Source organism: Plecotus auritus (genome assembly GCF_963455305.1).
Source record: "Plecotus auritus genome assembly, chromosome: 13".
In the NCBI taxonomy this organism is placed as follows: Eukaryota; Metazoa; Chordata; class Mammalia; order Chiroptera; family Vespertilionidae; genus Plecotus; species Plecotus auritus.
In genome coordinates, this window is record NC_137779.1 from 12979732 (window position 1) to 12996595 (window position 16864).

At 46.7% G+C, this 16864-nt stretch overlaps 1 protein-coding gene across 2 annotated transcripts in view; it reads right to left on the minus strand.

Moving 5' to 3' along the window:
- KDM2B (lysine demethylase 2B) overlaps positions 1-16864 on the minus strand; it is a 92537-nt gene that overhangs the window by 28384 nt on the left and 47289 nt on the right. For both annotated transcript variants that reach the window (XM_080650630.1, XM_080650629.1), the window contains exon 12: positions 13251-13337. In XM_080650630.1, coding sequence (XP_080506756.1) covers positions 13251-13337 — 87 coding nt within the window. The remainder of the gene's footprint in view (positions 1-13250; positions 13338-16864) is intronic.

Below are 16864 nucleotides of genomic sequence, written 5' to 3' on the forward strand. Positions count from 1 at the left end.
ACTAGTTTAACAGGTGAATGGCATTGATTTGAGAAATGTTTTCCCACCATCCACCCATTTCCAATTCATTCGCTGACCTTGGTTATTTCCCTCCTCTATTTATTTCCCCACAAAAATCCAGACTAAGGCTGAGCGCTCAGAGAATTCAGATGAAACAAATGGATTCATTAGACAAACCACTCTCCCCACGAACTCTGGAAAGTATAAGGAGCTAAAAATGCATGAAATGCGCTGGCCCCTGTGACTCAGTTGGTTGAGCATTGTCCCATGTACCGAAAGGTTGCCAGTCTGATTCCTGGTCAGGGTACATGCACAGGTTGTGGACTTGATCCTTGGTTGGGATACATGCAGGAGGCAGCCGATTGATGTTTCTTTCTCACATCGATGTTTCTCTCCTCCTCTCTCTCCCTCTCCTTTCCTCTGTCTCTAAAAATCAATAAAAACATATAAAAAAATAAAAATGCATAAAATGCCAGCATACTTCCTAAAACCAGGACTTTTGTAATTTAAAAACATTTTTTATAACAAAGTCAAATCTACCCCTACACACACACCTTGGTTTCCCGGCATGAAACCAGTCATCACACTGTCTATCCCACCATCTGCCAAAGAAAGTCTTTGGAGAAACGGGATATAAAGTTCTGTACATGGAACTTACACTCAAAAGAAAAGACCAAATCCAAAGATGACGCAAAATGGGATGAAAAGCAGACAGTCAAGAGGTAAAATTATATTCACCACTAATAGCGGCTCTGCTCACAATGGCCAAAATGTGGAAACAACCCAAATTCCATCCAATGATGAACGAGCAAACAAAATTCAGTCTTCCCAACCAGTGGAATGTTACTCAACCACAAAAAGGGGTGAAGCACTGACACCTGCTCAATGGGGATAAACCTTGAAAACATACTGCTAAGTGCAAAAAGTCACACACAAAAGGCCACATATTGTATGATTCCATATATATGAAATGTCCAGAATAGGTAAACCCATTGAGAGAGAAAATAGATTGGTGGTTGCCAGGGGCTGAGGGGTGTATTTTTTTTTTTGGGGGGGGGGGGGGAGTGGGAAGTGATGGGTACAGGGTTTCTTTTTGGAGTTCTGAAATTATCTTGAAATTTAGACAGAGGTGGTGGTTGCACAACATTGTGAATGTACTAAATGTCACTGAATTGTTCACTTAAAAATGTTTTGTTTTTGTGGTGTGTTTTTTGCCCTGGCCAGTGTGGCTCAATGGGTTGGGTGTTGTACCATGCACAGAAGGGTTGCCAGTTCAACCTTTCAGGACACATTCCCAGCTTTTGGGCTCAATTAATGATCCTCTCTCATCATTGATGTTTCTATCTCTCTCTCCCCCTCTCTCTCTCCCTTCCTCTCTGAAATCAACAAAAAGATATATATTTTTAAAAATAATAATAATAAAAATCAAACTTTTTAAAAATATATATTTTATTTTTTACAGAGAGGAAGAGAGAGGGATAGAGAGTTAGAAACATCGATGAGAGAGAGACATCGATCAGCTGCCTCCTGCACGCCCCCTACTGGGGATGTGCTCGCAACCCAGGTACATGCCCTTGACCGGAATCGAACCTGGGACCTTTCAGTCCGCAGGCCGACGCTCTATCCACTGAGCCAAACCGGTTAGGGCAATAAACTTTTTTCTGAAAGGTTACGATTTATTGATTTTTAGAGAGAAGAAGGGAGGGAAGGAGGGAGGGAGGGAGGGAAAGAAAAATCGAGAGGTGAGAGAAACATTAATCGGTTGCCTCCCGTACTTGCCCCAATGGGGATAGAACCTGAAACCTGGGTATGTGCCCTAACCGGGACTCGAACTCACCACCTTTTGGTGCACAGGACAATGCTCCAACCAACTGTCACACCGACCAGGGCTAAAATGGTTACTTTTATGTTAGGTGAACTTTACCTAAATGAAAAAGTGTATATAATAGCCATCACTTAAGAGTGATCTTAACTCCTATGCCTAAAAGGTAACCTGGTTGGGAATGTTGGCCCTACACCCTGGGACATGTTGAAACTAATCAAACCAAGGAGAGAATTGAATCACATCTTCTCTGAGCTGCGAACAGTCACTGATGGGCTCTGACGAAACGTTCATGCCTTTCACTTAGGGATGCATGCCTGGCAAATGTGAATGCAAACGCTCGCTCTGGTGTGGCTGGGAGAGTGGATGGGGGAATACACACACACACACACACACACACACACACACACACACACACACCCCTGGCAAATGCAAATGTCTAGTTTGGCTGTGGGGGGAGGAATGGGGAAAGACACACACACACACACACACACAGATGCCATGGGCCTCTCTTCGTGTACCATTCTTGCTTTTCTTCAAAAACGGCTTATCTCCAGAGGGCCAATTTGCCTTTGAAATCCTCCTGGATCTATGAAAATCCATGAGTTTATCATGACACTCCGAATAGAAAAGGCCTGACAAAACTCGTCTGTCACCGTGTGAAGCTGCTATTAAACGGACTCCTTCCTTTGAAAATTAGTCTTTAAAGGGACAGAATAAGCATGAGCACTGCCTTTTCGGGGGGAGCTCTAGAGCAGGGCAACCCTGACGGATGAGGGAAAGCTTGGGAGAGGATGCCGGCAAATTCACTCCACATCTCCTGGTAAAACTGACACAGGAAAGAATCGTCACCTGGTGTTGAAACCAGTGAATGGCGGAGGGAAGCAAGGGGCCACGGCATTGCCTTCCAGATTATTCTACAGGAGAAAGATGGACGAACATAACTGAGTAATGGGAGGAAGGATCAGACCACCACCACCTTAATCGCTAACTATGATTTTAATCTTACCAAGCCTTTAGATCGAATGCCTAATTTACAGAAGTTCCAAGAGAGAGGGGAGAAGCTTAAGGACAGCAGCAGGCGGCTTCAGACACATGCATGAAACAAGATGCTCTGCAGCCCACAAGGTTCCTTCCACCTTCTCACAAATCGCCATCCTAAGGAAGGTCTGGATGAAGAGAGAGGGTTCAGAACAGATTCAATGTGTGGTCCTGGGTTGGATCCTGGTGTGGGCGGTGCAGCTTTTATAAAGGATCATTTGGGGAATCTGAACATGACCAGGATGACCAGGCATTAGGTGGCGTTAAGGAATTATCAATTTTGTTAGGGGTAATAATGTTATTTTGGCTAATGCAGAAATTCCGTCTTTTTCAGAGAGGCAAGTGTAAGTATTTAGAGGCAGAATTATCACGAACGTCTGTAATTTTCTAAACAATGCTTCAGCATACAAAATAAAGTGAGTCAAAAAGAAATAACGCCCATTAGGATGGCTATTTAAACAACAACAACAAACAGAAACTAACAAGTGTTGGCGAGGATGTGGAGAAACTGGAACCCCTCTGTACTGTTAGCGGGAATAAAAAATGGTGCTGCTGCCCTGGCCGGCTTGGCTCAGTGGATAGAGCATTGGCCTTCCAACTGAAGGGTTCCAAGTTCGATTCCAGTCAAGGGCACATATCCGGGTTGCGGGCTCGATCCCCAGTGAGGGGTGGGCAGGAGGCAGCCAATCGATGATTCTCTCTCATCCTTGATGTTTCTGTCTCTCTCCCTCTCCCTTCCTCTCTGAAATCAATAAAAATATATTTTTAAAAAATGGTGCTGCTGCTGTGGAAAATGGTGTGGCAATTCCTCAAAAAAGTAAACATACAATTTCTATATGATCCAGCAATTCCATTTCTGAGTATATACCCAAAAGAATTGCCAGTAAGGGCTCAAAAAGATGTTTATACACTCGTGTTCACGGCAGCATTACTTACACAGACAGAGAGGAAGCGACCCAAGTGTCCAAGAGAAATTATCTTCTGAACTCCTGCAAAGTGCGTTGCTGTTTAGTCATTTACATTCACTGGTGAGAAGGCCAGTGGGTTAGAGCAGGTTTTACTATTACTTTCACTTCCCACTACTTTTTTTAAAATTTCATTTTTCAATTACAGTTCACATTCAATATTATTTTGTATTAGTTTCAGGGGTACCCACCTGCTTTCTTTGTCCCAACAAATATACTTGCCCTTCCCACCTTTGTAACACGAAAGCAAAGTTAAACAATGTAAATATTTCACCTGTATTCACCTAATCATGCCTTTTCCTTTAGATCAGCTAACTCTGGAGAAAGATTACCTGACATCATTTGGTAGCACCTCCATCCATCTTTCTAACAAAGCCAAATTATAGAGAGGGGGGAAAAGAACAGGACCACTTACTCCCAGTGTCAGTGGTCAAGTGTCCTCCTTTCAACGGGGAAAATATACGATGACATTTGACAAAAAGAAAAGACTGAAGGATAGGCCATTATTCCAGAAATATAACCATGATCACGGCCCTCCATCACTTCCGGCGCTGGCCTGGCTTTCTAATTACTCCACCGAAGGCAGGAGCCCTCAACAATGCAATTGCTTTCCAAGAATTGTCGTTGGCATTATTAACACAGACAGCTAAGCAGGTTATCAGATGAAGAAAGAAATCCTGGGCTGCAGACTTTAATTACAGGTTTTTTCGGCTGAACGCTGTCTTAAAGTTCCAGTGCAGTGGTTGTGAACGATACAGGTGATGGCTGCAAAATTCCAGGTGACACAGGATCTTTCTAAGTCGGTGGGAGAAAGGCCTACATTTCAGGGAGTCTCTAGGGTGTGCCAAGGAGCCCTTCTTAGTGGGAGTGGGAAACAAAAGTTAAAGTAAGGAGAGGCACTTCCTCTCACCAAAGGGAGGCCTCGGGGGACACTTGGAGATCAGAGTGACTGACAGGGATTGAACACAACTTTATCTTTTAGAAGCTCTAGGAAGACCTTGCTATCAAGTTCATTCACTCAACAAACATTTCCCAGGCCCTTGCTATCTGGGATCAATCATGCAAGACAGGATACAAAAATACATAAAGAGTTAACAGCCCCAGCCCTAGCTGGTTTGGCTCAGTGGATAGAGTGTAGGCCTGTGGACTGAAGGGTCTCAGGTTCGATTCCGGTCAAGAGCACATGCCCAAGTTGCAGGGCTCAATCCCCAGTAGGGGGCGTGCAGGAGGCAGCCAATCAATGACTCCCTCTCATCATTGATGTTTCTCTCTCTCCCTCTCCATTCCTTTCTGAAATCAATAAAAATACATTTTTTAAAAAGAAAAAATTAACAGGCGACCTTCAGTCTCAAGAAGCTAGTGGAGGCTTAGGACAGACATGCAACAAAAATCAGAGCAGAATGTGGACATCCAGTGGAGAGAGAAACCGGGGAGTAAATCAGACACGATCTTGGCAGGAAATGGATGGCACCCCAGCTCCCTCCCACCAGGTTCACAGAGAAAATTTCAACAGAGGCTCAATATACAGAGCAGAGTGCATCGGGTTAGAGCACCAACAAGGCCTGGAGACGCACCCAGAGCTGCAGACAGTGATAAGCTGTTACCTCCCTTTGGCCAATGGGCTAGGGGAGGGAATGGTTATTAGAAACAAAGAGAAAAGCTGGGAAAGGCCATGGAAGAGGAGCGGTGGTCTCAATGGAAGGAAACCGCCAATCTGCAAGGATCCCGTGGGGCGGACGCTGGGAGAATGAATCCCCCAGCCTCTCTGCTCCCAGGCTCCATTCTCCTACCGGTCCCTCCCAATGGCTGAACCCAACCAGGAGCCAGAGAGGCCAGGGTGCCCTTTGATTTCTGACGCAGCCCACAGAGCAGGCCAGACAAGGCTGGACAGGGAGACTGGGGTGCAACTAGAAAACACCCAGGCAGGAAGCTTCCTGGTGAAGAAGGAACTCGGTTGGGCCCAGAGGTGGAGAATTTGTACGTGGGGAAATAGGACCATCCCCCAAAAGGGGTAAAGACCCAGGATGGTAAGTAAATGGAAACGAGGGAGTAACTCAGTTCCCCTGCAAGGAAGAGAGACAGACATCAGTAGATCCTAAGACAGAGCTATGGCTGAAGACTCGAGGCCAGGATAGGGACCTGGGAATTTTAAAGACAGAGGGTCACGGAAGGTATGATAACAGGGTTCTCGGCTGAACTGTATTTCCCCCCAAATTCCTTTGATGAATCCTACCCCCAGAATGTGACCATATTAGGAGACAGGGTCTTCACAGAGGTGATTCGGTTAAAAGGAGGTCATTAGGGTGTCCCCATAAAAAGAGGGAATTTGGAAACAGACGCATAGAGAAGGAGGACGGTGTGAAGCCACAGGGAGAAGGCGACCCCAACTCTTACAAAAGCCAGCAGGTAAAGCTGCTACTGCTCCATCCTGCCTGGACCCCGCAGGTGCTGTGGCTAGAAACGTCCACTACCTGGCTTCAGTCCACTCCACTAAAGGGGTCGTGGGGGGCTCTGATGGGGATCCTTGTCCTATGGTTCAGCCACTAACAAATTTTAGAATCGGAGCTCACGTAAACCAGCCAGAGACTTGGTCCCAGCTTGTAAGCAACTGGCATCCCCGAACCACCCATAATTTTCAGTCAACTGGACTCTTCTGTCGTTGATTCTGTGAACAACTGTTCAGAATGCACAGACCATCTTTTGTGGGCATTCTTTTATCAAAGGTATCTGCTCCACTCCAGGGATCCTGCTGAACTCTGGGCTCTACAAAAGGCCTCGCTGTCCTTTAGGAAAACCCTGGGGATCCCAGACCAGGTTATATTTTACTTGGTTCCCCTCACTGCACCCTCCTCCCTGCTGTTGAGCGTCACCTGGGCCCACCCTCAAGAGCTGCTCTTTCCTCTCCTGGGAGGGTGGAATCGACACCCTCTCCTCCCACCCTGGCCCATCAAGGCAACTGCCTCAACCTCCTTCCCCACCGCCGCCCCAGGGGCACATTCTAAGACAACAGGCACCCTCCCCAGCTCACAGGGCCTAGGACTTCCCCCTTCAGGGAAGTGAGGAAGGGGTCACGATGCATGTTCTTAAACCAGCCATTTCAGCACAGCCCGTGACCACTGCAGGGAAATTAAGTGATTCGGACTCTTGCTGGAAATTAAGTTTTAGCACCAGCCAATAACTCAGGGATGGGCCCTAACCGGTTTGGCTCAGTGGATAGAGTGTCGGCCTGCGGACGGAAAGGTCCCAGGTTCGATTCCAGTCAAGGGCATGTACCTTGGTTGCGGGCACATCCCCAGTAGGAGGTGTGCAGGAGGCAGCTGATCGATGTTTCTAACTCTATCCTTCTCCCTTCCTCTCTGTAAAAAAATCAATAAAATATATTTAAAAAAAAATAACTTAGGGATGGAAAAGTCCTGCACCGCTCGCCCCCTTCTCTGTTCCCAGTCCTTCCTTCTGTGTAGTTTATTTCTATTGAGAAAACCACCAGCTTCTGGGGACAGATTCAGGATGATATCGCTTACTTAGAAACCGTCATTGCAAAAACCCACTTAATTGCTATCAGTGACTAATGGCCGACTACTGAGGTATTTTACAGACAGCAACTCGCAGGAAAGCGTTACTAGCCCCTTTTACATGTGAGTTAAGTGGCAGAGCTAGGATTCGATGCCCAGATGCGTCTGACCCCGGAGCTTATCCTAGTCGTGCGTGAGAATTGCCTGCAAAACACTTAGAACGTGCAGATTCCCGGGCCCCGCCCAACCCTACCACATCACAGTGTCCGGGGTGGGGCCCAGGAAGCTGCATTTCCTTAACTTGTTCCCCAGATAGAGCTGATGCCTGCGGGCTGGTCCTCGCTGGACCACGCTGCCTTGTCTAGGAAGCCACCTGGCCCTGCATAGATGACATGATGGCAGTCATTCTCCTTGCCAACTGTACACCAACTTCATTACTCCGGCGGTGACAGGAATCGGGAGCCGAGTAGGAACAGGAAACGCATAAAACGAATTTTGTGCCTCTCCTTCTGGGAAAGGCTTGGTCACTCCCGAGGCCCCCCAGACTTATCGCCTCCCAGATCTAAATGACCAACTGCGGAGGAAGGGGAAGAGACAGCAGAGCAGAGCCGAGGGTGACACACACGTCAGGTGTGTGCGTGTCGCTTCCTCCCGCAGTTCCTGTGTAGCCCCTAACATCCTCGTGAGGAAGCTGATCCAGTACCTGCTGAAGAGGACTGTCCCCATGTCCCCAGCCACAGTACTTGCTCACACACAGGCCAGCCTCGCTGCTCCTGCACTCCAAAGAAATTGCCAATAATTGAAATTCAAGTGGCAGCCTGCTTTGGCCACGAGAGATAATGGATTAAGAAGCAGGACGCTTCAGCAGGCTCTCTCCACAAGCAGCCGAAGCTCGGCCTCCCCACTTCCTCAGTTTCCTCCCCAGGAATGACCGGCAAGCTGGCCAGGTCACAGTGTCTGGCTATTGAGCACAAGGTCAACTGGCTCCTGAGTTCACAGGTCGGGCTTCAAATAAGCTCAATTCTCTGGGCTTGGTGGTAAGGTCACAGACAGGGCCCCCCAAATCCCGCCACCTGGTCATAAAACGAAGCGGCCAGAGTGCAGATGGATCAAACAAATCCATCACCACCAGAGGAAACAGCCAATCAAGTGCGTGGTGACGGATGGTGATTCAGTAGCATCTTTGATTTGAAAGACGCCACATCAGAAATGACCTCACAGCGCCTAATCACTTCCAGAAAAGGACCCGGTTCTGCAGGAGCCAAGGTGGGAGATCAAAGCATTTTTAGCTAATCATCATTTCTCATTAATTACTTGTTGAGTAACCTGACCCAGACCCAGTGCTGCTCCCTACCTCGCATCCTGACAGCCTCAGTGAACACCCTTGATCTTTCAACCCAACCTGCATGAAACTGAGAAGAAGCCGACTGCAAACCTGGGAACCAGGAGACCCCGGGCGGCCCAGGCAGTCAGTCGTTTACTGACTTCTTCCGTCCCCGTTAACTTTTTAACCTCACGGGCCAGGAAATGCATAAATATAGCACCGGGCCTCTTCCCCCCCTCCCCTCTGCCACATTTCATTGAGTTCCTCCGAGCAGAGAAACACGTCTGGGGACAAAACGCCTTACTATTCACAAGCTGTGTGGCCCCAAGTGTACCAGGGCACCTCTCCGAGTCCCCAGTCTCCACGGCACCATGGGGCTAAGACTATCCACCTCCTAGCCTCCTTGTGAGGGTTAAATGAGACCTAAACACTGGTACATACACTGAGGAGGAACATCCAGGGGATTTGGGCTGTACCGGAAATCATTTATTTCTAGAACTGGGGGCCAGGGGCGGCCATGGTATTCATTAGTCTATTATTTATACCTTTTTGGACTCTGAAATCATTTACAATAAATGCTGTGGGCTGAATTATGCCCAACCCCCAAATTCCTATGTTGAACCTCCAGCACCTCCAAATGGAGATATGTCTTTAAGAAGGTAACTAAGTTAAAACCCGTTGTTATGGTGGGGCCCTTATTCAGTATGGCTGTGTCGTTATAAATAGAGGAGATTAGGACACAGATACACAGAAAGGGACGATCATGTGAAGACACAGGGACAGCAGCCATCTACACGCCAAACACAGTCCTCGGAAAAAATACACAGATCCTGCCAACTGACACCTGGATCTCAGACTTCTGGCCTCCAGCGCGGTGAGGAAATGAACTCCTGTCGTTGAAGCCACGTGATCTGTGGTACGTTGTTAGGGTGGCCCTGCCAAACCCACACAACAAACTTCAAAGAAATGATAGAAAACAAACGAAATTGAAAAGAAAAAGACCAAGCTGGCATGGCTCTAATCGAACAGACAGACAGTAAGTGTTGGTGAGGACGTGGAGAAATCGGAGCCCTCGTACACAGCTGGTGGGAATGGGGAACGGGGCAGCCCCTGTGGACAACTGCCTGCCAGTTCCTCAAAAAGTGAAACACAGAGGTACCATCTGCCCAGCTAGTTCTATGCCTAGGTATCTACCCAAGAGAAATGAAGACACAGGCTCACGTAAAAACCTGCTCACAAATGTTCAGAGCAGCCCTATTCACAATTGCCACAAAGTAGAAACAGCTCAAGTGCCCATCAACAGATGAATGGACACACAGAATGTGATATGTGGCCATACAATAGAATATTACTCAGCCATATAAAGGAATAAAGTACTGATACATGCTAAACTTGGATGAAGCTCAAAAATATTGCGTTAAGTGAAAGAAGCCAATCACAGAAGGACATATACTGTATGATTCCACTTCTACGAAATGCCCAGAATAGGCAAATCCATGGAGAAGGAAAGTGGATTAGCGATGGCTGGGAAAAGAAAGCTTAGGGGGCACTAGCTGGTTTGGCTCAGGGGATAGAGCGTCAGCCTGCTGCAGACCAAAGGATCCTGGGTTTGACTCCGGTCAAGGGTACGTAGCTCGATTGCAGCCCCCCCCCTCCCGCCCCCCGCCCTTGGCCCTGGTCCGGGAGCGTGCAGGAGGCAACCAATCGATGTGTTTCTCACACATCGATGTTTCCCTCTGTCTTTCCCTCTCTCCCTAAAAATCAATGGAAAAAATCCTCGGGTGAGGATTAACAAACAAACAAACAAAAAAGAAAGCTTAGGGGAAGAGGGTACAAAAATGTTCTAAAATTAGATTGTGGTGATGGTTTGTACAACTCTTTCAACATTTTCAATATACTAAAAACAGCTCATTGTGCACTTTTAGTGGGAGAACTGTATGGTATGTGAATAACATTTGTTTTATTAAAAAATGACTAGTGCCCCATAAGTGTTGCTGAATGTCAAAGGTTATTCCTTCTCCCTCCTACTCACTCTTTCCCAGATGCCTAAGGGCTCCAACTTTTCCCATCCAGGCCCGACTTGGGTATAGACCAGTGCTTACAACCGATCCTTCTCGGGGTAAGGCCCTCCCGGGGTAAGGGCTACTCCCTCCAGAGCAGCTTGCCGATTCCAGGCCTCTGGAGGAAAGGGGGCAGAGGTTCGAGTGTGTTTGTTTTTCTTTTTAAATGCCTATATGCCCCTGAGGAGTGGGCTGAGGGTCTCAGGCACAGACGACAGGGACATCTGTAGTCCTGAAGTGACTTCCCCTTTGGACCTCTCCATGGACTGTGAGATGACAGTGGGTAATGGTGAGTTTGTTTCTTTAACAGCCCACCTTCTGCAAACCCTACTCCTTCCCCTGGAGGCAGTGAGGCAAAGCCACGGTTTCCTCTTCAGGTTCAGCACAGCTGTGGGGCCTGGCTGGGTTGTTTCAAGGTGCTAGTTCTGCAAAAACAGTTTGTGGTCTGCTAAATGGCATTTATATTTATTGCCCATGTCGGGGAAAGCCAGTTTTAAAACCCTACAACGCTTCCACGGACTGGGGACCTAAAGGCAGAAGTCAGGGAGATGAATCCTTTTCCATTCCCATTGCCTCCTAAATTCCCACTAAGCTTCAGAGTATTAGAATCCAATACCCACAAGGAATGAGTGCCCTTTTCCCCAGTGGATCCACATTCAGGAATGAATGTACCCTAAGGAGATAAACAAAGGTAAAAAGAATAACCTAGAACAGCACTGTCCAATAGAAACAGAATGTGAGCCACATACGGATTTTAAACTTTTTTTATAGCCACGTTTAAACAGGTAGAAAGAGCCCTAGCTGGTGTGGTTCAGTTGGTTGGGTATCATCCTGGGCACCGAAAGTTGATGGTTCAATTCCCAGTCAGGGCACATGTCCAGGTTGTGGGCTCAATCCCCAGTGGGGCGTATGCAGGAGGCAACCGATCAATGATTCTCTCTCATCATTCATGTTTCTCTCTCCCTTCCTCTCTCTAAAATCAACAAGCATGTCCTTTGGTGAGGATTTTTAAAAAATACAGTACCCCCAAGTACATTTGAGATGAATAATGAATAATCTTTTTTAGTGTAAATAAATCCCAAGTAATATGTAGGATTTACTTATATTAGAAATTTTATTTGTTGTTTATCTGAAAATCAAATTTAAATGGGCATCTTTTTTAAAAATCTGGCAACCTAATTTCAATAAGCAATCACATAAAAAATAAATTAATGAGATATTTTGCACTGTTCTTTTTTGGGATAAATCTTTGAAATCTGCTGTGTATTTACACTTACAGCACTGCTCGCCGTATTTCAGGTGCTCAACAGTCACATACAGCTTAGTAGCTACCATTTTGGAAAGCGCAGATCTAGAATGTTACTCTCAGTAATTTTTAGAAGGGCAAAAAATATAAAATTATAATAAATCAGAAATTAGCAAAATACCCATCAAGGAGAAGGTTGCTGAAGTTACAACTAACGTTTGCAGAGCCCTAACCATCGATCGGTCCTTGTCCTAAGGACTTGTGTGCATTACCTCATTTAGTCCTCACCACAACCATTCAGAGAATATACGGTGTAACCCCTTTTACAAATGAGGAAGGTAAGGATCTGGGAACTTATATAACTTGCTCAAGAAAGGCGTGGAGCTGAGTGCAGACAGACTGATGGTAGATGGGTGGGTGGATACATATGAATCCCAGCCTAACACAGCCCTCAGGAGACACTCCCAAACCTGACTGGTTTTCTCTAGATGGTGGACCTCGAGGTGGGGACTAAATAAGACAAGGGAGGTAGAGGACTAGGCAGAGCAACCTGCTCCCCATAAGTTCTAGAGATGTCTCTAGTATTCTTCCCAGTGTCTTTTTTAGTTAATTCTCACCCAAGGATATTTTTCCATTGATTTTTAGAGAGAGTGGAAGGGAGGGGGAGAGACAGGAGAAAGAAACATCGACGTGACAGAGACACATGGATTGGTTGCCTCCCCCACTTGCCCCTACCGGGGCTGCCAGGAATCAAGCCTGCAAACCAAGTACATGCCTTTGACCGGAATCAAACCCATGACTCTTTAGTCCATGGACAGATGCTTAATGCACTGAGCCAAACCGGCTAGAGCTCTTCCCAGTGTCTTTATCCTTTCCCGTTTGATTAGACTTTTTTTTACGGTAAGCACCTATCAATTTCACAAAGACAAAAAAGTCACTTTCAAAAGAGGAGAAAACTGCACGAAGCAGCTGGAAGAAAAGAAAGCAGAGGTCGGGGGAGAAAGAAAAAAGGGAAGGAGAAGAAAATTCTCAGCAGGAAAAGGTGAGGCATCACTTTCCCCCAGTTTCCTGAGTGACCACCAGGAGGCACTGCCTGCAATTCTCACGCTAGGGAAAAGGATCCCTTTCGAAAACCAAACACTTGCAATGAACAAATCCCTAAAACCATCTTAACTGGAGCGCCCTCCCCCAGGAATCCCTCCTGAAAATGTCAACATTCACCATACAGATGTGAAAGGCCGTGGAAATGGTCCCCCAGCGTCGGGCAACCTGCGTCTTACCTTTGGAGTCTTCTTTGGCCAGGTGACCACAGGGACCCCAGTGATGGCCAGACTGGGGTCGTCGTCAGCATGCTCCTTCAGGACATTCTGTGGACAAACAAAGGAGCCGTGTTAGCCCAGGATAGGAGGGAAGACCTCTGAAGGGGGCTAGAGGCCAGACCTAAGCCAGTTAGAAACACCCTGAGAGCTCTCCACAAAGTCCACCACCCACAAGCTCAGGAGAAACCGAGTCCATGTCACTAACGTGTGACTGTTGCTTGTAAATGTCTTGGTTCACTGCTATATCCCCAAAGCCTCACACAATGACTAACCTATAGTAAGCTTCCAGTAAATAACTGAAAATAAACACACAAAGCCACAAATTCCCAAAGAGGGACTTTCTACAAAATGCCTGACCAGTATGCCTCAAATCTGTCACAGGCAATAAAAACGGGGGAAGTCTGAGAACTGTCACAGCCAAGAGGAGCCTAAGGAGACAGAAGAGGAAATGTAATATGGTGTCCTGGGTGGGATCCCGAACCGATAAAGGCCAGAGGTAAAAACTGAGGAGATGTGAACAAATTAGAGACTTCCGTTATAACAATGTATCAACATTGGCTCATTAATTGTAACAAATGTACTGTAAGACGTTAACAATAGGGGAAACTGGGTATGTGCAGGGTAAATGGAAACTGTACTATCTGCTGAATTTTTCTGTAAGTCTGAAACATAAAGTCTATTGATAGAAAATAGTTTTTAAAATGCCAGTTAGACAGTAACAGTTACAATAAGGTAAAATAGAATGTTTAGGGTACCAATTTTTCTACTATGTACATATTTAAAAAGAAATACAGCCCGACTGTGTGGCTCAGTGGTTGAGCATCAATCTATGAACCAGGAGGTTCGATTCACAGTCAGAGCACATTGCCCGGGTTGTGGGCTCAATCCCCAGTATGGGGCAAGCAGGAGGCAGCCTATCAGGGATTCTCTCTCAGCATTGATGTTTGTACCTCTCTCTCCCTTCTTCCTTCCTCTTTGAAATCAATAAAAATATATTTTTTAAAAAAAGAAATACAACAGAAAGGAACCAAGAATATGGACATGATTCAACTCTGGTGGGTACTTCACGTGGGGCACTTAGAAAGGCTACCAATGGTTGGGGGGACAGTGGGAACTATGTGTATCTAGGGGAGGACATTGTTTAGAATTGCCAATGTCCTGATGATGATATAAAGCCAACCAACTTTTCATCGGTTTCCATTTTTAATTACTGTTTCAAATGCACCGAAGACGTCCTATCCTTTAGTACTCACACCTGGCCCCTCCTCATCTCTGTCCATCACCCGGGACCGGTGGGACTAGCTGGGTGAGGGGTGCCCATGTAAACGGCAGAAGGGCAGGCACCATACGTGTTTGGGGCATGAATGTGTGAGAGTAAGATGTACTGAGTACTTTCTCTATGCTGGGCACCATAACAACTATTTCTTTTCTTTTCTTTTTTTTTTTTATTGATATTTCGCAGAGAGGAAGGGAGAGGGATAGAAAGCTAGAAACATCGATGAGAGAGAAACATCGATCAGCTGCCTCCTGCACACCTCCTACTGGGGATGTGCCCGCAACCAAGGTACATGCCCTTGACCGGAATCGAACCCGGGACCTTTCAGTCCGCAGGCCGACGCTCTATCCACTGAGCCAAACCGGTTTCGGCCATAACAACTATTTCATATCCACTCTCTCACCCGCTCTTCTTGGCCACCCTGTGAGATGGACTTGTCACCACCTCTACGGTGTGAATGAGGAATGTGCCTCTCATGAGCCTGTCTCCTTTAGTTCCATTCTGGAAGGATCACAGTACTGAGCCATGTGGTTTTGTTGATTCTGTCATAGATGGCACATCATCAGGGAGTCCCATCTGACCCCCAGCCAAACAAAATCAACTAATGTGCATAAATTAGCACCAAATGTCTACTCTGCAGAAATGCCCAAACCATTCTTTCCTACAACAGGTAACTGGTCATTCCCCAGTTCCCATCAGCCTCTTTGTTCAACAATGACCTACACTTTATCTTGTTTAGTTTTATAATTTATCCAATGATTTCAAATGCCTGTCCTCATTGGGCCTTTTGGGCATTTGGACAGCAGACAATGTAAGAGGTTTATTTCCATTATATAAATGAGAAAAATGAAGCTCAGAGGAGTTCAATGGGAAGCCCAAATCACACAGCTAAAACCTGACTCTCAACCCAGTGTTCCCTCCACAACACCCTTCATCACCAGCCAGAGAACACTAACGTTGAAGGAGCCACCAAGTCCCTTCCTTGTTCTCTCAACCTCCAACCCACAATTCACCAGAAGTCTCTGATCAAGTCCCATAAATGTCTAAATCTAAAAGATTAAAAAATACAGGTGGGAAGAGATTAACCAAAAAATCCTATATGCATAGCCCATGGACACAGACAATAATGTGGTGAAGGCCTGGGGTGGGGGGAGTGTGGGATAGAAAGGGTCAATGGGGGGGGAGGACATCTATAATGCTTTCAACAATAAAGATAAATTTAAAAAAATACAAATGAAAGGGGAAAATGGGTGGTTGATAAGAGCCAAAATCTCGCCATCTGGAGACCGACTTATTTTGGGGACTGTGTCCAATCCCAGGGGCTCTGATTCCTGTGAGCCACCATGAGCAGCAGTCGGAGGTCCTGGGGAAATGGAGAGAAGGAAAGAAGACCTGGCCTTTTCGTAACACGAGCCAAAGATCATACCTGGGCAATCACCAAGGACGAAACAGCAGGGGTCAGAAACAGGACTCACTCACTGGCAGTGGAGCAGGGGGCACCAGCTAAGGATTCTGCCTTGGACCCACATTCCTGAGCTGTTTTTCATTTCTCAGTGCAAAAGAACCCCACCATCTGGGAAGAGAGGACTGGCGGAGCCCTGAGTGTGCAGCCAGGAAGAAGTTGCTCACCCTCTGTGACAACACTCTTACTTGGAAGGTTAGTTTTAGCTTTAAAAATCTTTCCTGGGTTGCCTTAGCCGGGTTTGCTCAGTGGATAGAGCATCAGTCTGTGAACTGAAAGGTCCCAGGTTCTATTCCGGTCAAGGGCACATGCCTGGGTTGCAGGCTCAATCCCCAGTGGGGGGCTTGCAGGAGGCAGCCGATCAATGAGTCTCTCTCGTCATTGATGTTTCTATCTTTCTCTCCCTCTTCCTTCTTCTCTGAAATCAATAAAAATATATATTAAAAAAAAAATCTTTCCCGGGTCTCCAGAGACCATGAGGGACTGGTGGCCTGGCCAGACAGACAGGAACTCCCCTGTTCCGGAGGACAGCACTGGTCCACTTCACCCATTCAGGCTCCTGGCCACACAGCATTTAGAGACGCTCGCAGAAGCTCCAATTTCCCTGGGGCTCTAGGAGGCCTGTCCACCCAGTTTACAAACTCCTTAGCCTAACAAGGGCCTCCTCAGACGAGGCTCAGGACCAAAAATATCTCTAAAGACTGTCAAGTTCAACAAATGAGCTAAGTGGGTAGATTATATGAAAAAGAGATGTGCTGGCCTAGTGGAAAATACACACTCAGGGAGGCGGTAGGGAGTGGTGGGGACTGCGGTGTGTGAAGTCAGCTGCCACTCACT